At 32.8% G+C, this 23,406-nt stretch overlaps 1 protein-coding gene across 12 annotated transcripts in view; it reads left to right on the top strand.

Moving 5' to 3' along the window:
- The window catches only part of tai (taiman), a 286,233-nt gene extending 265,919 nt beyond the window's left edge, over positions 1 to 20,314 (top strand). For 9 of the 12 annotated variants that reach the window (XM_067262741.1, XM_067262739.1, XM_067262729.1 and 6 more), the window contains 11 exons: positions 2,751 to 2,975; positions 6,878 to 7,504; positions 14,576 to 15,076; positions 16,487 to 16,693; positions 17,095 to 17,508; positions 17,580 to 17,796; positions 18,337 to 18,574; positions 18,678 to 18,804; positions 19,659 to 19,758; positions 19,844 to 19,932; positions 20,012 to 20,314. In XM_067262741.1, coding sequence (XP_067118842.1) covers positions 2,751 to 2,975; positions 6,878 to 7,504; positions 14,576 to 15,076; positions 16,487 to 16,693; positions 17,095 to 17,508; positions 17,580 to 17,796; positions 18,337 to 18,574; positions 18,678 to 18,804; positions 19,659 to 19,758; positions 19,844 to 19,932; positions 20,012 to 20,080 — 2,814 coding nt within the window. In that variant the 3' untranslated portion in view covers positions 20,081 to 20,314. The remainder of the gene's footprint in view (positions 1 to 2,750; positions 2,976 to 6,877; positions 7,505 to 14,575; positions 15,077 to 16,486; positions 16,694 to 17,094; positions 17,509 to 17,579; positions 17,797 to 18,336; positions 18,575 to 18,677; positions 18,805 to 19,658; positions 19,759 to 19,843; positions 19,933 to 20,011) is intronic. The other 3 variants (XM_067262740.1, XM_067262737.1, XM_067262738.1) reach the window with 2 other exon arrangements.
- Positions 20,315 to 23,406: the final 3,092 nt, after the last annotated feature.

Here is a 23,406-nt window from a genome sequence, read left to right as displayed (position 1 = left end):
GTAAATAAAACTTTTATACTGGTATCCGTTTTACTGAAAACTTTATTATTATTATTATTTCAAATTTTATTTCTTGTATTTTTTTCTATTTGTCTATTTAACTGTATTGTAAGAATTTTTAACTATAAAAGAAAATTTCATTACCGTAACATTTAAAATTCAAATACATGGTTTCGGTTAACTCAAGATTAATTAAATTTGAGCTCTGTTGATGAAATTAAATATACATTTATTAATGCTTAAAGAACTCTTTAGGAAATAAAATGATTTCTGATTAACATAATTGAATGACTTTGCTAAAATCGCTTAATTGACTTAATATAATTAGTTAATAATCAACTAAACTATACATTGTATTTCTTCTGATATATTCTAATTTATTTTTTCATATAATAACTAATTTTTCTTTCTGCACGTCATATCTAATTTAGGATATATCTTCACATTTATATATAAATTTTTTACACATTTCAATAAATTATTTAAAATGAAGCATTATCAGCTTGTTCAGATATGATGCCAAACGATATTCCATATTATTGGGCATTTGTATGGCACTAATTCTAATTATAGCCCAATAATACAGCCAATTGCGTGTCGTTATTTAAATATTGGGTGCGTGGATTTATTGTTCGGATATCATATTTAAAAATTAAATTTAGGAAAAAAACAATAATATTTAATAGATGAAATTGGAAGATAGCATGTTTACAATAAACTTGCTTTCTTCCAATTATTGTTTGTTGTAAAATTTCATTATGATTGAAATGTGTATTAATCAACTATAAATTAAATTCTAATTAATCTTAATGTAAGGTGGTGGCCTAACTGCCTGCCTTTTTAAACCAGATTGGGATTTAATTACTTAAAAATTTGTGTAAATTTAATCCAAAAAAACTGGAAGTTTAGAACTTTTAATTAAAAATTTACTCGGATTTTGTATAACGACCTATAAAATAAAGTATTTTTTATGGAATTCAGTTAACATATTTTATAATTCTGTAATTAAAATAATTTCTCATCTCAAAAACTGAATTTGTATATATTTTATCTGCTACAAAATTTCTTTAAAGTGTTTTGAAAAAAGCATTTGGTTCTTTCTCAGTGTTAAGTTTGTTGTTTTTGTTTCATTATTTAAATGCATTAAAGTTATATATACCGTATTAACTCGCACATAGGACGAGGTGTGACCTTAAACGTCAAAATAAAGAAAATTGGATCTATTAATACGGTTCTAATTTTATTTCAATTAATCACAAGTAAAATATCAAATGAATGTAAATGCACACATTGTCCTGCAAAAATTACAAACTTTAAGGAAAAATCTTGTAAAATCGACAACATAATTTGTTCACGTAAAGCCGGACAATCGGGAACCTTTTTTGGCCAATTTTTAACAGTCATCCAGTCTCCGTCAATTACACTTAAGAGTTTCTCCGAATTCTGATTTCCAAATAATCATCTGTTTTACGAGGGAATGGATTAAAACTTGTATCGTGCTCCCGCGTGATTTTGGAATTTCAATCTGGAATTCAATTCAAAAGCTTTGCTCTTCTTATTAATATTCAGTTTTACTCCTGACAATATACATGAACGATTCAAACGACCCAGATAAAATACTTATGTTTTTAAATACAAGAGGGTAAGCATCTGGTAAAAAATGCAAATACATGGTTTGCAAAAACGCAAAGAATCTTTCACTTGAGCATATAGGACGACCTAGGAATTTGAAGCTGTGATAAATGAATAAAAACCTCGTCTTATGTGCGAGTAAATACGGTAAACGGTTTCATTTAAAAGAAATTTGTTCAAAATTACTTATTTTGTAATTTATTCCCAATGTATACATTTTTAATAATAGAATTTTATTTATCTCATTACTTCCATAAATTATTAGGTAAGTTATTAATACCAACATTCTGGGAGAAAAGATATAATTCATATTTTAAAAAATGTTTTAATATGAAATTAGATATAATTTTCTATGTACAGATCAAATAAAGATTACTTAATTTGTAAAGGAACTGAATAACATTTTTCTCATTGAGCTTTCCAATCAACACGACTGCTATAGAGGAAGGAAATGTATTATATTTCCTTACCGATTATTTCACTTATCTAATTTCTGACAACACATAGAAAATATTTATTTTTAGATAAAGCTTTTGAAATGACTTGCAGTGGTTTGGTAATTATACAGTAAATTATGTACTGATGACATTACTCGTAGTGTAGTTGTTTATTTGTAATTTTTGTATGCATTTTGGTTTTATTAGGGAATTTTTCTTTAAAATTTGTTTTCCTTTTTTTTTTTTTTCTTTGTTTTACTTTGTTTATGTTATTATATGAATACTTTAACTTTCGAAGTTAATTTGGCAGGATTTTATTAAATGAAATTATCTTATTTCTGGAATTAAACTCCTCTTTTCTTATGAAATGTGTGATTAAAATGTATAAATTAATTAGATGAAATGGGTAACATTTATACATTTATTCAAAAAAAAATTATCATTATTATTTGAAAACAAATTCAATATTTACTTTTGGTAAAATGTATGTTAAAGATTTGGACAACATATTTTCCGCTAGTCTGATAGATTTTTTCCAAATGGTTTGGCAAGTTTAGCAATTAAATGTACTGATAATAGTAATATAAAATAACTTTACTTAAATTTATGTATATTTCTATTTTTTATAAATTAGTTTGTTTTAATTTTATTAAATGAATGTATTTTTATTTATTTATTTAGAATGAGACTGAAAATAGTATTGAATCAAACATTGGTAATGGAAGACAGTCAAATGATTCGTTTCTCAAACAACTTGGAATGGAACACAATCAACATCCAAGTACTTCGGGTCTGTCTTCGGCACTCGCCGACGTTATGAATACCGTAGCAAAAAGAAAATCCACCGAAGACGGTTTGGATAGCAATGTTGACTCTGTACCCAAAAGAGCTAATGTAGTTAACAATGTATGTTTATTTAATTTTATTTTATTAGAGATTTCTTTTCAATTTATATAAATTATTCCCAAAGTATGTTTACCTCAGTAACATAGACATAATCTGAACCATTTGTCAGATACATAAGCTAACGTAGATGATATAAAAGTTATCAGTGATCAAAACCTTGTGTTAAAACCTCTGAAATTTTCCATAATTTTTATTATTTGGAAATTTTAAATTAACACAGAACACAACCTAAATTAAAATGCTTTACTATTGTTTCTGAATATACAAAACAAAATTTTATTATACTGTATTAACTATACTATTGTGAGAAAAATACATGAAAGTCAGGATATTTAGTACATTGAGTAACATTTAGTAGTTCTGTGTTTGAAATGTCAGAAGCTGGAGAAGCTTGTTTGCTGACTTTGATTTAAGAATTAGTAGCAAAAGTGGGTTAATTAATCTAACTGATATATGCAGATTTGTGTATTTTCCATCTGCATATATCAGTTTTATGTAAAGCAAGATTCTATTGTATTTGCGTATATACTTTCTTACTCTCTTTAATGTATCATTATTAAATTATATCATTATAGTTGTTTTTAAAATGATCAAAAGACATAATCATTTAATCCTTTCTGAGTGAAGAGAAGCATTAGCTCTTTCTCTTCCTTTTATCAAATAATTACACTCAAACTTTTATATAATGAAGTTGCTAAATTCTGGAAAAAATTCACTACAGGGAAATTTTGTTATACAGAAATTATACTTTTTGGTAAATAAAGTATTACAGGCAGTCCTCTACTTACGAACGTTCGAAGTTACGAACAAAGCCGACAGATGGCGGGTTAACATGAGCGTGAGTACCTAGATATCAGAGTAGCGACACACGAGTCATCGCCGCCATGTTCTGTCAATCGACTGTCATCACGTGGTCTATGGGTTTACATTAAGAAATGGTGATTTTTTTTAGTTTAATAAAGCATTTTATTCGTAAAAATGCTTTTTAACGCAATTTGTTATGATAAATTATTTGCAGGAATTCCAAACTTTTCTACGGTGTCTTTCTTTTTTGAGCTTTTATCAACTTCTCACAACACATTAATTTTTTTAGTAAAGCTTAAACACTATATTAATAGTTCTTCAAATTTCAATTGAACTAATAATTAAATAAAATAGAATCTCACTAATTAGGGTTTCTCAAACAGGATCCCAGTTGTTTTTTTAACCCGGAAAATCCTGCAAATTTCTTAAAAATTCACTTTTTTTCTTATTTTGTGTTAAGGTTGAGGAAATTTTGCAAATAGAAAGTATAATTAACTCATAAACTGTCAGAATACATTTGTATTTATTAATTTAAAACCTACTTATTAGTTTTTTAATTTTTCTTCGTTATGGCATTTCACAAATGATCAATATGTAGCTTATTTGTGGCAGGACTCTAAAAATTCTTTACTTATCAGAACCTGTAATATCTGGAACAATTGTGCTCATGCTGTCTTAATTTTTAACCATGCCCAGTAGGTTCAATAACTGCGTAACACCAGGTTGTGCAAATTGGGCAAGAATACAAACAAATACGGAAGTATGCAAGTATGAAGTTTTTCTTCATAAACCTGATTATTAAAGACAAACGAACTGTTGAATTACTGGGCTATAAGCTCGATGTCGCTATTGGAGCAGCAGAGGTAGACAAATCAAGAATACTAGAGAGCAAAAGAAGTACTACAATCTCAAAAACAAACTAGAAATCTTCCAGGCTACAGGTGAAAAAAAAAACATCATCTGTCTTCTCTTAAATGTATTAAAGGTGATTCCACCCAAATGAATTGGAAAGGGCATTCTCGGTAGCAGGACTTTTCATTAGTTAAATAAGAACCAGATTGAGTAATCGGAGTATTGACCATCTTTGCTTTTTAAAATCTTATTATAAAAATTTACAGTAATATTTTGTATTATGTTCTATTTAAAAAAAAAATTACTTTTTAAGTTAGAAGTTTGATCTAAGTTCATTTTTTTTAAATTTTCAACCCAATTCAAAGCATTTTTTTTTTTTTTTTTTTGTCGTCATTGTATGCAGTTTCCAGCAAACTTTAATAAATTTTTTCTATTTGTGAAATTTCTACATAATTCAAAGGTAATTTTTAATATATATCTTACACAGCATTATTAATATGATTTTGGAGATTGCAAATGTACTAAATTACTTTAAAAAATGAAAAATAATTATATCATTTGATTTCAAGATATTTTGTATATCTTAGAAATAATTAATTCTATCCTGGGAAATGAGAAACCCTATCACTAATCTCCACTAATCTCAAAAATTAGTCTAGCGGGTTGTCAAAATTATCACTTTTTAATGGTTTTGACATTCATTAATTGTAAATCGTTTGTCAACAACAGCATTTGGACCTAATTTCTCTCCTCCTCCTTTACAACTGGTAGCCATGTGGGGACAGATTACACGATGATTTTAAAAGCTAAGAACAAGTATTTCTCACACTTGGGCCTTGGTTTTACAAAGGGTTTACAGATTGATACCTGAAATTGAACCTAAATTCAAACTTAACCCAGATAAATTAATCAACTTTTAATGGTTGATGGTCGTTACAAATTAAAAAAATTTTGTTATATAGAAATTTGACTTTGTTATTTAGAAAGCAATTTTACATGAGGGGCAGTCAAAAAGTTCCCAGAATTGTGATCCTGCACTGTCATAGCACAAGATATGGCAATGCAGATCTAATCACCTTCAAAGTAGATCCCCCCCCCCACATACACATGCATTTGTACCATCAATCCTGCCATTGTTAAAAGCAGGTGCAGAATGCTTCCATTGGAATCTTCCAAAGTTGGGCCATCATACTCGATATGATGTCCTCCCTGCTTGCAAAATGTGTCCCTTTCAGGCCCATTTTGAAAGTAGGGAACATCCAAAGTCACTGGGAGCAAGATCTGGAGAGTACGGTTACTGGGTGATGACAGGAATTGCTGTACAACAAGCAATCTGTAACTCGATGCATTGTCGTGATGAAGAAACCATTGTCCGTGCTACGAACACTTCCTCTGTACTGCATCACACAACCTCTTCAAAACTTTCCCCAATTCACACACGAACTTGATGTTTACACGCTGCTCAAACTGGGACATTGCACCGAATGATAAGCAGTCACGCCCAACCAAGACACTACATTAACGACTGTGCAAGGCTAAATTTGCACGAGGATTATCACACTGTAAATAGACATGCTGAGCTTTCCATCACAGCAATGCATAAGCTTATCTTATATTGCATTTTCTAACTGTAGGTAAATTCCAGGAACTTTTTGACAGCCCCTTGTATTTTTGGCTGAAAGAGCAGTGTACAATGCTAAAATTCATTGTATGGAGAAATTTGCTAAATAGAAGTTCATAATATGGAAGTTTGACTGTACTTAATATACTTATTTTGGACAAAAATAATTTTTATCTTAAATTAGAATTAATGTATGTTGCTTCATAATGTAACTAGTTTTTCAAACAGTTGTATGCGTCATGAAATACTTTCATTTGCAAATGAAAGGAAAAAACTTTATGATAAGCTTATTATGCTTTAGAAAATTCTGAGTAACTGGAAGTTATTTAGATCAATGGTGCCCAAACTATGGCCTCCCTGGGCCAAATTCCACCCATAAACATATTTGAAACATTGCTTTAATGATAAAAATGGGATTACTACTTGTATATATGTAATATTCAAAATATCTATGGATGTCCTACTTATGACTTTTGCACAATTTGTCCCACCAATCAAATACTTTAGGCAACACAATCTAGACACTGTATTTGGTATAAATAACATATTAAATTATTTGTGGTATTTTGTTTAGAAATTAGTACATATAATTTTTAACTAATGAGTAATTTGCTTTATTTTACAGGGAAACATGGCTGCTCGGAATCCGATGCTGCTCTCGATGTTGGCTCAGACTCCTCGGACTGCACCATCTGTCCCGACGAGTATTGCCAATTCTATGGTTTCTCAACTGCCTCAGGATCGCTTGCCAAAAAATTTAGATAAGAAACTGATTCACACTCCTTACACGACTTCTGGTCCAAATCCTGCCAATAGCACTTCACCTAATACTACTGGAGCACAATTTTGTTATACACAAGCACCAAATACAAATCGTAGTCTTGTAGCAACTACTCTGCAGCAAGAAGTGGTGACTGGCACTTCTCGCGCTCTCATTACGTTGGCACAGCCAACATCAGTTTCTCCGATAGCTATGACTTCGGGTCCAGTTTCGTTTTCCTCATCTCAGCCACCTGGATTTCTAAGCAAGATTCTCTCGGCAGATGAAAACCAGCTTCATCGGAATATGGTTCCGTCGTCGACAACAAATACCGCTTCGGCTTCGGTTAACCTTTCACAGCAAACGTCGGGGAACTATAATCAGTTTTCTCAAAATGTTTCAAATATGAGACTTAATGAAGTTCCCGAAGGAACAGCCATAGGGACAGCATCCAATCATTCTGATCCATTGCTATCTGAAATTTTAGATCAGGTAAAGAAAATTATTTATTGCTATTTTGATATATTTTCAGAAGAATCCAAACATTAATCATTTCTTTGTTCATAGAAATTTAATATACAGGGTGATTACAATTAAAGTTCTGATTTCACAGCGGTCTGTAATAAGAACAACTCGTCATAATGACTTAATATATATTTATATAGCGGGAAAATGTGGTATCATTCTGTCGCTTTTTGCTGCCACGCCGCATATGTGCATCCACTCTGATGCAACTGAAATTACAAAATAACATGTTCAACAACAGTGTTTCTGTAGGGATGTGGTGTGATGCTGGCTTTCATTTCCACTAAACATGTAGTGTCTGTTAAACATGTGACTGCAGGGTCAGCACCTGTCTTATGCCCTTGTCAGGATTTGTGCGTCCCATTCTATCAACACAGAAGCTGCAAAGGCAGTTTATTTTTGCTAGACTTTGGTCGTGCAAGACATCACGTGTGTAGGCGATCGGATTCTGGATGGAGGAGGTCTACAAGACAGCTAGACAGAAGTGAATCACTTGGATACCCATTTATTTGAGGGGGAAAAAATACATGTTATTTACAGGGAGATAAAACGGGCCTAGACACTGCAGATTTTCACGAGAGAGAGAGAGAGAGAGCTTACAATAAACCACGCTTTGTTGTAAATACCTGGTGTTTGGAGAGATCCTCTTGAAGATCAGGTGAAGGTGAGGGTTCGGACTGTTCTTCGGGAAGATTTTACACCAGAGAGGGTTGGCACATTAGGATAGTTCAAGATGCAGTGATATCTTACATGTGGTTATTTCCCTGTTTTGGAAGATTTAATCAAAGTCAGAACGGAGGGTGTAGGAGGGTATATGTAATGATGTTCTCCCATTGGGATCAAGGTTATTTTGTATTAGAGGCAAATATATTCCTTATTCAGAGATAATGGTATTTCATATTTGGTGACAAACATATTTCATATCCGGAGGCACAAAGTTAATAATATCAGTTGACAAACTCGCAACGATTTTTATGTTTGGAGGAAATGGTGACGACTGCCCAACTGGCCGTTAGTTGTCACGTCAAAACGGCCAAATGGGGACAGCAGACCAGAAGATCGTGGAAAAATGTCCCCTTTGATGCCGAGAACAAGTAGGACGAGATGCTCCCAGATGTGAAAGTTGATAGATATCGCTGCCAACAAATTTATATTATTGAAAATAATAGTATTTTCTTGTTATTTTAATTAAGATATCGTCGATTAAGTCCGAGTTTTCACAAACACGATATTTTTCTAGATGACCCCAAAGCCAAAAATCACATGGGTTCAAGACTGGCCATGTTACAGGAAAATGGCAGCTAATTATTCTGTTATTTCCAAAATGCCTGTGATGTAGCCACTTCACTAGCGTTTTTGATGTGTACATGTCATATATAAGTAATTTGCATCTTTTGATACTGCCAGTATGCATTGCAGATCCACCCAGGGGCAAATTTTTTATCTAAATTTTTTCTTTGCCATCTATTGCTTCATGGATATTCATACAAAATGTCAAGCCATTCTGACCAGTAGTTCTTATTTCAGATCATTGTGAAATCAGAACTTTAATTATAATCACTCTGTATTTACATTGTATCTATTAAATATTTTACGACAAAATAAAAATATTATTAGGACTTAAAAATGATCTTGGATCAGATTAACCTGTTGCTTTAAGAAATTATTTATCTTGAAAGAAGACAATTTTATAAAATATTTAACTGAGATATTTACGTCATTAAAACAAACGAATAAACCAAAACAAAGGTTTTAGCCTGTCATCTATGCATGTGTGCACATTATATATATATATATATATATATATATACATACAATACACTGAATTTTACTGATTTGTAGTTTTGGTGAAACTCCCTATAATTTTAAGATGTCGGAACTATTTTTTTCCTCCAATGCTAATTTTTGTTATCTGTCTCCAACTTTCATTTGAATCTGTCTGTTAATTCTTTTTATAACAATTTTTCTCTCCAAGTATGATGACAGCTGTATGCTGTCGGCAGTGATCATCATTATGAATATAACCAAGCGATAACTATTATCATCATTTGTTACGTGTAATCATACATTTCTGATTTCTGATGAAATGTTCTGTTATTAGTGTTACAAATGAATATTTTCTTCATAATGCTTGTTATCTAACCTCTGATTTTCGTGTCAACCATTAGAATAAAACCAGTCTTTTTGCATGCAAAGACAGCTATTCGATATGAATCGGTTATTACACTAGTCACGATATTTATACAGTGGAACCTCCCTAATTTGGACACTGACAGTTCCAACAAATTGTAAAACTTAGGGAAGTGTCCAACTTATAAAATAAGTATATGTATATATATATGCACATATGCACTGTACATACATAGTACACAAATACATTTGGGTTTACATCATTTATTTTCTATCTTTCAAACTATGTAAATATTTTATCTTTTCTCGTCAAACATTTTAACTTTCTTTCAAGATTGATATGTATTATCCTTTCTTCAGTCTGGAAAGCTGGTCCTTTAAGCCTGGATTATTTTAAAAATAGAAAGAAGGCTTCAAGTTTTTTAATGCCTTCCAGTGCCTGTGGATAAGTTGAAGTTAGCAATAATTATTATTAATAGTGATGATTAATAGTAATTATTATTCTTCTCTATCATCATTATCATTAAATAAAAAATAAAGTAGAAGAGAATAAAAACAGTTATTATATTAATAATTGGATACGTTGAAGTTTGGAGGCTCTAACGTAGTATAACTATCCAAGGTCTAAGATAGGGAGGTGTCCAGTTTATATACATAGGTAATAATTAGCGTCCATCAAAAAGGTGTCCAAGGTTGGAAAGTGTCAAAATTATAGAGGTGTCCACCTTCAGAAATTCTTCTATAATAAGAATGACTAGTTTTTAGTTTCAAGCAGTGTATTTTTTTTCTTTTTAATGATTACGTCTGGTTTTCATTTGATTCCATCTGATAATTTTAGGTTTATTTTCTTCCTTTTTCAGTTGAAATCCAATTCAATTATCCTCTGAAATTCAGTTGAAATTTCAGAGGATAATTGAAAGGCCTGTTTGTAATTTTATAATTAAATCGGAAACTAATTTTAAGTTTACAAAGAACCTAAATATTCTTAAATTTATCTTTGTATACTAAGTACATTTATCAATTAACAGGACCTATTATACTGGAGAATTATGGATGCAGATATTTAGTCTTACTGATCAGAAATAATATTTTTTATGAACTAAATAAAAAATATTATTTCTGATCAGTAAGACTAAATATCTGCATCCATAATTCTCCAGTATAATAAGTCCTGTTAATTGATAAATGTACTTAGTATACAAAGATAAATTTAAGCTATAATTAAGGACACAAAGGCATAATAATTGAACCTAAATATTCATTTGATAGGTGTTTCAAATAAAACAGGTATTTGGTTCTTTTGTAAGAAATTTTTGAAATTTAGGTTTGAATTATGAGAACTTAAAGCTTAATTTCTTTTACTGTAACAGCCTGAAGCATATTTATAATTAGAATTTGAATAAAAGACATAGCTTTCTAGGATGGCATTACCTGATAGATTAATTTTTTACTACACTATAATTAACTTTGTACTCTACCTGTTAAGACCCATGTACCAGAACAAACAAAACAAAAAATCTTGCATTTCACTATTTACTCAGTATAAGATGATGTGAGAATGAGTTTGTGAAAGGAAGTATTGTTTGACTGATAGATTTTTTTGTTTTCAATTTAGGATAATAATCATTGTGCACTAATAAACCATTTGTTGATCCAACTAATTATTATTATTATTAAGCCCATTATTGTTGCTATACTTTTTTGTAACCCTATTGTTATTAATCATTGTTATTATTACTATTAATCTTTCTAATTGTCGATCATTTCGGTAGTATTATTCACTGTAGTTTTTTCTTAATACGATTGGATTTTTCATGTAGTGTGGCCAAATCTGTCTGTTCCATACCCTGCAATAAGTTCTAGTTAAGTTTAGAACCATAGCACTCTTGCTTGTAGAACTAAACTTCACAATGATATTGATAATTCATTTAGTATCTTACGTAACAATTAATTAATTTTATGCTATGTAAGATACTGGATTTATACTTAATGAATTATCAATACCACCTTCTGCTGCTGAGAAATGTTTATTAAACAAAAAACACAAACGTTTTCAACCTAATAGAATAGGTCATCCTCGGGTATAACTGAATTTGAACATCTCTTCAAAAAATGGAACATCTAATGAATGAATGTCCAAACTCTTTCATTTAAATTTAAAACAAAATGTTAATCAAATTTACCATTAAATAAGCAAAATCTAAAGATAAATATGATGAATAAAATAAAACAATAATAATAATAATAAAATGCATCCAAAAATATAAGGACGGGTGCAAACTAAAAGCTGTTATTATTATTAATTGTCTACTTGGACTTTAAACACCAGTATAAAGTCCTATTAATAAGTAAAGTCCAAGTAGACAATTAACAATAATAATAGAATTTAAGGACAGTAAGGCTTTTACATTTAAAAGCTGTTATAGTTTAATTTTTTCTTTTATACCAAATTTTAATGCAGAAAGTCCATCTGCATCCCTGGCATTTATGCAGCCATCCATTAATTTGCTTTTATGAATTTCAATTTTTTATTCATTCATTGCTAATGATGGTTAGTGCATAGTTTTGAGGATACTTGCTTCATTCCATTTTACTATGGAGTCCTCTACATGGTCCATACTAGACAAAATTGTTTTGCAGCGCCCTTTTTTAATGTCGTACTTGTGTTCCTTTATTCTAACTTTTAGTTCTGATTTTTATTCATTACTTTATTTATATTTGTAAGTAATAATCTATGATTTCATAAAAGAATAAATGCTCAAATTTGTCATATAAATTGTTTAACTAATATGTTTTATATTTATATTATGAATGCAATTTTATAAGTTAGATTTAAAATAAAATCCATCCAATAAACAAAGCATTGATGAATATATCACACTAACCTTATAATGCTTTGCAGTCTACCCTAGGACCTTCTTTGGGTGGAGTTCTAGAGAAAACCTTTTCTGGTGCGATTCCCATTCTATTCTGATGCATTCTATTTTCTTTTGAATTTCCTTTTTAAATTTTAAATTCCTAACGATTTGCGCCCGTGTCGGTAGTTATAACGCCAAGTCGTACGTAGCCTGCCGTGCCCTCGAGAGTTGTTTTTCGTCTTTAAAATCGCCTCGATTCTTTAAGGTGGTAGTGTTTTTTTTCTTTTCGATATCCGTTTTATTCTCACGGAGTTGTTGTTTGAGTGATCTTCTTGTAGATCCAATATATACAAGATTTCTATTGAATCTGTTATCTTTGAACGGAATTTTATACACTCTTGGCACTCTTTCGACGTCTGCCCGATCATTCTAATTCCTTAGCATGCCAAATACGTCCGACTTACGACCGTAGGCTATTTTTGAATTACAAGTTCCAATTTCTCGATATCGGGACTGCGTACGGTGCTCGTGCATTATAATAATACGGTAGGGAGACTCGTCCCTCCGTCGACTATATTTTCTGGAGCTCTTCTCCGAAAACATTTGTGATACGTTACAAAATAAATGCAAAGCATTATAAGGTTAGTGTGATATATTTAGATTTAAAATAATAATCTAAAAGTAGAATATAGGTATTTCCTGTTTAATGTCAATAATTATTCTTGAAATCAGATGTATGTGAAAATGCTATAATAAAATAATAGACTGGAAGTCTATTTTCCATTATCTTAAATTTTGACATTTTACTTTTTTTAACAGATAACGGTCAATAACTCTAACAAGTTGTTATATATATATAAAAACATTATACTGAATTTTACTGACTTTAGATCCATAATAACCACATTTACTGTGAATGGATCAACCATACATTTCTAGATCTTTGAATTTTTGTTTTATTTCATCATATAAATTTTCTTTCCTGAACTGCGTTTCTGTTGTCGTTGGATTTTCATGTAGGACTTCTCTAATGTGACAATTTGTACAAAAAGAAAATAAATTTTTATATTCTACTTTGTAAATTAGCATAGCTTCGGTGGACCCCTCTGACTAGTTCCCGTGGCTCCCAGTCTTTTTCTTTACTGTGGTCTCCCCAAAATATTTGAAAATGCCCATTGAGAATTGCTGGCACATACCACTGTAAAGATAATCAGTTAAGAAACCAAGTTGATGGTGTTAAATTTACAAAATTAAACACTGTCAAAAAAGAATTTTAGAACATACAAAATATTTAGAAAAGTTTCAACTTCACATTCTTAATACAAAATGTCAAGTAAAAATTAATACATCAACCAATTAGCATATTCTCATAAAAACTACAAATACACAAACTAGAAATAATTTATTTAATAGTTAAATTTTTTTTAACTATTAAATAAATTTCTGTTGATGGCAGTTAAGGTCGTGCAAGGTTTAACCCAGTAATATTCTGGACAAAAATATGGGCTGGTTATTGGGCTTATATTTTTTTATCAATAACATATCCCAAATATAACGTTGTTCTAGGTTGAAGAATCTGTTTTAAATGTTTATGTGTTATTTGTGTTAAAATCCTCTCCTGACAAAGGAATTTTGTATGTGTCAAAAAATATCTGAGTTAATCACATCTGTAACCTTTGTTTTATTCCAGTATTTCTTAAAAATGACAACATTTTCGAACGGTTTGCGACCGTCCTGCTTCTGGTCCGTCGTACGGGGAACGCGTACCGTACGACGGACCCGAAACGGGACGGTCGAGCTTGCTTCGGATGAGATTAATAATTGTGTTGTTCCGGTTTGGATTTGTTTCTCTTTAATATCTGAGTTTTTTAAAACTGTTGAATTTTGTAAATTTAACACCATCGAACTGAATTTCTTAATTGATCATATTTTATCATTTTTAAATACTCTGCAGCAGTTTGGCTATCGTGTATTACTTGTAGCTTTAAATATTTTAAAAAAATTATAATCAAAACAGTTTTTCAATCGTACTTTTAATTTTTTTGTAAAGGTATGGAGTCTAGAAGAAGAGATGAATATAGAACCGTCGACGGCCGACGATTCGACACTAGTAAAGTTATTGGAAGTGTTAGGTCCGTCGACTCCCACCACGACGGTGGCGACGACGCCGGATTTAAATGAAAAAATGGCCATCAGTGTAATTCAGCAACAGCTGATGAGTTACGAACTGCCAAATAATGCAGTTTCCCAGTCGACGATTCCGGTATCCGCCGGTCAGTCGCTGCCGCTGCTTTCCTCGTCGGGGTCGACGGCGTCCGGTCCCGTGCCTCCCCTGGCAATGTCGCCTTCGCCGTTGTCGCCCAATGCGTTTCCCGCCGCCGGTCACTATAAATCTGCTACCCAGCCGCCGGCATACGGTAGCACCATGGTGCCCAATCAGAGGCATCGTATGTTAGCACCCGTCGTGCCCAACAGTCAACAGGTTACCGTCAACGTGCCCGTACAAAGAACACAGTTTCCCGCGGGGATTTCCAACGTACCCGTACCTCAAGTAAGTTCTCGAAATAAAAGTTCTCGTATATAATTTTAGTATTGTGAAGAAAAGAAAATTCTTAAAATTCAAAGATTGTGGTAAACAATTAGAGAATTTCATTTAATCTTAAAATTAAGACAATTTCATAAATTTAATAATTTCCTAATTTTCAAAATTTCAATAGTATTAAATTTTATATAAATATCTTATTGTGGTGAGGTTATTTAACATTTTAAATGTATATTATCTAATAATATCTAATTTATTTATATTTATAGACTGGAAAAGCTAAATAATCAAAGTGCCAAAAAAGGTTTTTTTGGGGGAAAAGAAAAAATTGTCTATGGACAAATAAAGCAGGTGTTTATGTCTGTAAGCATGAAGCTCTTCAGAAAGATGTAAGGCAACTGCACAAAGAGGGACTTTTTGTCTAAATACAAATACAATAAAATTGGAAATAATCTAAGTCCATATAGTACAAAATGCATAGAGATTTAATTCCACAATTTTATTTACTTAAAATGGCATCGAAAAAGTGCGTTCTCTTCCATCTATAAATTCCAATACAGCACAGATATGTTTCTTCTTGTTATCGCTTGGTGGTTGTACACCTAAGCACAACAGCTCTATCAACTTGACGTCTTGGAAAATTATTATATTTCCCTCTTCAATGCATGGCATTTTTTCCATCCTGTTAAGTTGTCAAAACTCTTGTAGAAAATCCAGCTGGAATCTTCTTTGATCACTTTGCAGCCAAGACACTTTTTATTTAAAAATCACTTCTAACCACTCAGCAGTGAGGGACGTATATATACGTCAAGGGCGATCATGTGGCAGTGGTGAGGGACGTATATATACGTTAAATTCTTTTGGGCGTATCACCAAAATCTAGCCAAAAACTACCGCAAAAAAAAATTCACATAAAAAATGAATTATGTAACAATAAAAAAAGACTTTTCTTTACTAGACATAACTGTTTACAAATACTTTTTCTAAAACGGAAATGAGAAAAATTGCGTGAAAAAATACTTTAAAAATTTTTCGGGTATATTCTCCACTACTAAGGGATAGAACCATACCTGACTCTCCCACTGCTGAAAGGTTAAGATTTTTTTTTTGTATTTCAGATGCAATTTTGGTCGGGTACAGTACATAGATCAGCTAGCAAACACAGCCTCTGGACGTAGCGCAAGTTCCGTCTATTGATACTTATTGAAACAAGACATCATACTTGTTATGCAAAAAATGATTCTTTTTTTTTAATATTTTGGCACTTATCATTTGGCTTTGCCATTCTACATTTAATGAAATAACTATCAAAAACAAAACTTCTAAAAGTTAAATTTCTATTTTTATATTTATTAAAAAATTTTATATATGAAAAACTTATAAAATAATCTTTTGTTTTTGTTTTTCCTTTTTAAAAAGATGAGGCGGAGTCTGTTGGAACGGAGACAGAAGATATACTTACAACAACAACAAAAACGACTTCAAGTTCAACAGCAGCAACAGCAGTTAATAATGCAGACACAACAACCGTTGAACGAAGCCCTTTCCACGACCGGTCCGCCTACATTTGCAGAGAACATGAACGAACTGTTAAATAACACTGTTGCCCCCAATGTTGCTCTACAGGTGAGGGCTGTTTTTCAGAATTCTAGAAAATCCTTAAGGCTTTTGCAGCATAAAGTTTTATATTGGAAATACACTCCCGTGAAAAGTAGCTTAGTTACGGACAGAATTAAAAAAATATATTTCTAATTTTTTACCGAAATATAATCGAAAGTGTAGCAATTCCCACTTTTTCTTTCACACAGATGTTTTCTATCAATCTCTTCATGTTTGATTATTACAGTTAATGGTTTGATCTCATTTAAATATACTATAAAGAACTGTAGTATATTAAGATTTAATTTTCATTAATAAAACTTAAAAAATAATTTTGTATGTTCTTGAAGACGTATTGTTATACTTTAACTGAAATTGTTGACTGGTTTGAAATTTTACACACAGTTCTAAGTTCTATTTTGTTACAGCAGCGACCAACAAATGTCCCCGAACAGCAGTTGTCTCCGAGGTATAATACAAATATCATGGGCCAGTTGCCGAGTCCGATTCAACAGCCGCCGACCCCGTCGCAGTTGTCTCCCGGGCAGAGAGTGGGGCAGCACCCGCCTTATTCTCCCTTGTCGCAGCAGTCGTTTCCGAGTCCGACGCCGCCGGTTAGTAGTTACCAGCAACCGCAACCGCAGCCGCAGCATAGACTTTCTCCGCACCCCATTCCTTCTTACAACCAGGGACATTCTCCGTCTCCGACCCACTCGCCTCATTTACAACTTTCGCCACAGCCGGGAACGGGACCTCCCCAGTGGACTTCGCGGCCGACTCAGAATCAAACTTCGAATAATCTCCAGCAGCAGAATCCGATGCTTAATGCTCAACTTTCTCAGGTCCGAATAAAGTTTAGAAAGAATTATTTTACGTCAAGGAATAAAATCTAATATATTAATTTTTATTTCAGCAAGCAGCATTTGCTGGTCAAGTGAGATTTCCTGCACAGCAGAGACAAATGACAATGCGCTCCATGCCAAGTCCAAGTTCCTTAACTTCTTCTCGTAATTCACCTTACACCAACCAACCCGATTCGCCGTATCCTCCCCAGTCACCCGGCAGTAACATGAACGTATTTCAGCAGCAGCCTTTACAGCAACGATTACAGAGGGTTGTGTCTGTTCCAGGTATAAATTTGTTTTATTTTTTAATCATCTTTAATGTTAAATTTGTTTATTTTAACACATTTTATAATTTGTGTTAAAGCTGTAGCATTTCATAAAATGTAACTTTGCATTATTCTGTTTTCTCCAATTTGATACGTGAAATAGTTTGTAATGATAAATTCAAATTCAGTCCTTGTTAGAGTGAATTTCTTGCATTGTGATGCATCAGTATTTTGATATAAAATACACAGCCCTATTTAAAGGTGTCATGAATACATTATATATTTGCATTTAATGCAACGCTGATATTAATAATTTAAAAAAAAAATACTACTAAATCTACAACTTTCCCACTCACTTGTAATTATATAAAGGCCAATTTTAAATTTATAGATATTTAAAACAGTTAATTAAATGTTCTTAATATTAGATTGTACTGTATATGAAAATTAGGGATTTAAAACGAAAGAATGTTTCTCACCTTTCTAATTTATAGTATATTGACTAATTGTCTTAAAAGAATATTATCTGTTGAGGTTAAATATATTTAATAATGGATAGGTCGTGTCAATTCTCCACGAAGTCTTCAGGGAGGTTTTGTAGGCGGCGATCCTTTGCTGTCTCCCCAACCCCAACCTTCTCCCGGAGGATATACTCAGTCTCTGTCGGCCACTCCGACTCCCAATTACAGTTCGTCCAGCGGAATGCCGACCGTTTCTACGATAAGTTATACTATTCCTTCGGATAGCATACCGTTTAATTTCGATCAGCAGATCTTTACCACAAATGCTATGGAGAGGTTAGTTTCTCCGTTCTTTAAATATATATATTATTTTCATTTTCCCCCCAAATAAAAATTGTAAGCCAAAATTCCAAAATCTGATTACAAAACTTGTTTTTAGAAACAGAGGAGGCAACGGGGGAATGACGTCGGAATACGTCAGACAGGAATTGAGGGCTATGGTTGGTGCCAGAACTCAACAGCAGCAGCAACAGCAACAACAGCAGCAGCAGCAGCAACAGCAACAGGTAACTTTTGTTGTATATAAAAATACTGGACATTCTATTGTCTGATGTTCGTGTCATTGCATACATTAAACTATCTGCTATGTGGAATTATAAGGCAGTGTTACTCGACCTTTATTTTTCGCTGGCCGCAACATAACGATTATAATAAAAAACTTACACTAAATTTCTAGGGTGAGTGAGAAATTATATGACTGAAAAAATGTTTGCAATATCAACAATTTCATTTAAATTAGGCTTGTAACTGCTGCGTGCTACTCGTAAAACGGCATCCAGGTGTGAATCAGTAAGCCGATTTCTATATATATGTTCTTTGCATATTTCATTTTTGAGTAGGACGTTTCACGCAGATACGTCGATGCGAACAAGGTAAAATTTGAGCACATTTTTTTTACAGAAAGGATAAAAGGGACTTAGATTCGGTCACTTTGCCCACACTGCTATTTTTTGCCTCAAAAATTTCAAAATTTATATTTTGACTGCATTATTTACAGGTCACTCACAAAAGCTCGGTGGGCCGCAGGTCGAGTATCGTGGGTTTAAGGGACCAGTTTATATCAGTCTGAATGAATTGCATGGTTGGGCCCATAACAAAATTGCAATTCTGTTAAAATAACAAAAGGCTGTAAATTCCCCATTTAATCTGTATTATTTAGTTTAAGAACATGAAACAATTCGGAAGTCATTTCAATAAAATGACTACTGAATTGATGTTTTTGGAATTTTTAACACTAAAATCAAAGAATATTAAACCTGAAAGAATTAGTGTGTGTAGATGTCAATTTAATATTTAATAATCTTAATCTAAATACATCTAAGTTCATTCTGTGTATTTAAGTGTATTTTGAAATTGTTAGGGTCAGCAGCATCAGCTTCACCTTGCTCCCACACCTCCAAGTAGTCAGTCGCTTACCGCAGAATTGGAAACCCTAGGATTGTCGTTAGAACTCGGGCCAAGTATGTTTGTTTGTTTCATTAACAATAACCGAGATAGCTTGGTTAGTTTTAAACAATTTAATGTTGCGTTTTCAAATTATTTTAGACGAAGGTCAGCCGTCGTCGCCCGCACTGTACTCTCAACCTTTGTTAAGCATAGCGGGAGGTTCGGACGTTCAGACCAACAGTCCACGGGTGAGTCTGTCCAGCACGAGCGTCGTTGCACGCTGCTTTATTTTGCAACAAGTGCCAATAATCCCGTTTTATTTTCCAGGTAGAGGATTCTAAGCCGAACGACCAGAAAAAAAGTCTTCTCCAACAGTTACTGTCGGAACCTCCTTGAAATTAACTGGATTTAGATTTTACGACGAAAGTGTGCAGCTGTTTGTGATGTATTTCTAATCTGTAATGGATGTTCTCCGTGACTTGACATTTGGCAACGTGTGCCTCTCTGTTGAACATCAAACTGTTAAATACAAAGATTCGTTATTGCATGTCGGTGTTCTCTATTGTCGTCCCCACGACGATTAATCTGCCTGAAAGACTGCTCGAAAAGGGTGGCAACCGGGACGAAATCGACGGAATTAAATTTTCACGAAATCTAAAAACAAAAACACTGCATTCTAAATAAGTGAAAGAATATGGCTAGGCTGCTTTTTGCTGGGAATTACAAAAAATAAGAAACATTCAAATTTAAAGTATTGTTATTGGTATTGACTGTTTAAATGGAAGACGATATTGACGGTTGTTTTAAAACGAAGAAATCTTTTAGTTGAAAATTATATTATTAAAAAGTTTAAAAATGTTTTACGTATGTTTTAAACCATTGCACGGTATGTTTTTGTTGTATGTAAGAGAAAAGAATGAAACGATATTTTTGAGGTAATTCCCAAACTAGCAGCTTTGCAATGTGCTGGTATTGTAGCCTGCCATTTTAGTACCTTAAGAGTGCAAATTGTACAATTGTACATGCAGAAGCTTTATGTGTATATTCCAACTTAAAAAAAAAAAACAGCTTTAATGTGATGTGCATCTACCTGCTGTAATTTTCAGTGTATTTTACTTGTGTTGTGTATATATATGTATGCATACAGTCATGGTTACAATCAGCAGGAAGAGCAGCATATTTTCTTGTCCACATCTGTATATATCTTGTGTAGGAAAGCAGCTCGTTACTGTTTTCTCGGAATCAACGCACGGAGATTACGACCGTGGCACGTCGTTCGTAAGAGTGCAGATTCTTTTTTCGGAAGGCGGACAATGGGGATTTTTTTTTCCTTTGTCCGAACGAACGGACCGGCACCGAGTCCGAAGACGCCGCGCTCGTCGCCACCAAAACAAGTAGAGACCGTCATCGCTGGGAGTGATTAGATGTGATACGTAAACAAATCTTTTGTGGTTTAAAGTTATAATATACAGGTGCATGCCTTCAATGTGTAAACAACTCGACATCTGTGATCAGGATTTCTAACCAACATTATGTGCAACTTTCCTGGCTTTCTGCAGGTAACAAATTGTGAATTACTACCTCAGGGTTATCTTATTTCTTCTCAAAGTTGTAGGAATATTGCATGATAATTTTGTTTTAGTGTAATATTGTCTTCGAGTACAAAAAATCAATGGTCTGTAAAAAAAAGATTTAAAAAATGCATGTGACTTGGAGTGAAGCTACAGAGGCACTTGCGGGTAACGGGCAGAGTGCAACTTTTTGTAGTCGCAGAATTTATTGTATCTAAAGCATTGTTTCGTTTTATTGTATGTTACGAAAAGAAAAAAATTCATAGTTTTCCACGATTATCTTTACGAGCCCGATCTAGCTTAGATGTATTAGTTTAGCTCGTAATTCTATCAGAGATGTCCAGTATAAATTTTGTGGGGAAATTAACGGTTAGCCAAATTTTACATAGATCAAACTCGTGCCTTTGTTACAAAATAATCATTGTAACTTTATTCTGCCAATAAATACTATGGTGGTGACCCAAATTCTTAAATGTAACGATAGTCGGAATATATACGGACGGCCCGCCCTCGCGTGGGTTTAGGCCCACTACTCTATCTGGAAACAGAAGTACGAAACTCCACTCTTTAAAAAAGTTTACGTTATATATTTATATAATATAAATATAAATATATATACACGTATAAGTTCTTGTTCAGATACATCTGAAATATTTGAATTTATTTTTTTTAAAACTTACTCGATGGAAAAAATTGAAGTCTTAGCTACAAGTGCCAGACAGTTTCTTCACCCTAGCGGAAAATTTTGGTATTAGCGGCCCTAGTGTTAGCGCCGTCTCCGTTCGAGGCGGATAAGTACGGCTCACCTTGCCTGTTTGTCCTAGTGATCTGTTAGAGCCTTACTCCTGTCACCAAGCATTTGTTTGTTAACTATGGAATGGAAAGGTCATATTTTTGTAGCTCTCACGAGAGGCACCTTTGGAACGTGAAAAATAGCTGTTAAAAAATTCGATTCGACACGGTTCCAAAGTGTCGACAACGCATAGTCAGTTTATCCTTTGATGGATGGTTGTATAGCTTTTTTGCAGATAAAAATGAAAAAAAAATAATTATAACTTAAGCACAGTGTTAAGTCAGCACTAATAGAGTTAGTACTAGTTTCTCTATCTTCTTGTCGAATAGAATACGGAATGAGTGATTTAAAAAAACAAACAAAATAAATAGAGACTTTGGAGCCTGGAGACGAAGCTAATCGAAGACGTGCCGTCGTTGCGCACGAATCACACGTGTTCATCACTCGACCAGCTTCTGGGTATGATTGTTTCAGTTCCTGTGTGTCTTCAGTTAATCCTGTAAAGAGAAATACCATGTGTTGTGAATTAATAAATGCTGGGTTTCTAATTAGCGACTCGTTTATCTTCCTGTTTTCATTTACGGTGTTCCCCTTAACGCGAATGATTAACAGTGGCGATTGCTTAGAAATTTTAAATTTATTATTTAAAATTTATTTATAAACTCGAAAAGAGACGGGTGATTCCCCCCATCAATAAGCGCTTTAATTTTTAAGGTCGTGACAAAGGCGTATTGCACCCGTGGGATCCAGCCTTAAACCATTGATGCCACTTCCAGTGATTATTAATGAACTTGTAAATCTCGAAATTAAAAAAAAAGGAAAGAAAAAAAAAATTAGACTAGTAAAGTTATAGACTCATATTTCGGATTCTAAAGTATGAAGTACAGGTCAGAAAATTAAATATTTCGCCTGGAATTTTTAAAAAGGATCGACTCCATTTAAATATGCAAAAGATATTTAGACAATTTATCGAGTTCTACGAGAACGAATGAACGGACGTAAAAATCCGTAATGTTTTTTTTTCTTTTACATTTGTCGAATTAATTTTATAGATTTTGGTCTGCGGTAGATGTTAAATTATTAGCGTAAGCATTGCCAACTCATAAACGGCAATTTTGCCGAAAATTGCCCAATTAAACTATGCTTTATTAACGTCACCTAAGTTGGACGATTACTTTAAAAACGACGAATACAAATTTAAACTATTAGATTCCGTTATACACGATAGAAATCTACCGACTACGTGTATAGCAGCGAGTACGTAGGATTATAACGAATAAAACGGACTCCGTTACGTCACAAAAGTTTTTAAAAAGTGTAATTAATATTTAGCGGTAGTTATTTAATCATCGCGGCTA

The sequence above is a fragment of the Centruroides vittatus genome, unplaced genomic scaffold, assembly GCF_030686945.1.
Source record: "Centruroides vittatus isolate TY-2023 unplaced genomic scaffold, ASM3068694v2 contig_1507, whole genome shotgun sequence".
Lineage (NCBI taxonomy): Eukaryota > Metazoa > Arthropoda > Arachnida > Scorpiones > Buthidae > Centruroides > Centruroides vittatus.
This window is presented reverse-complemented; position numbering and strand designations above follow the sequence as displayed.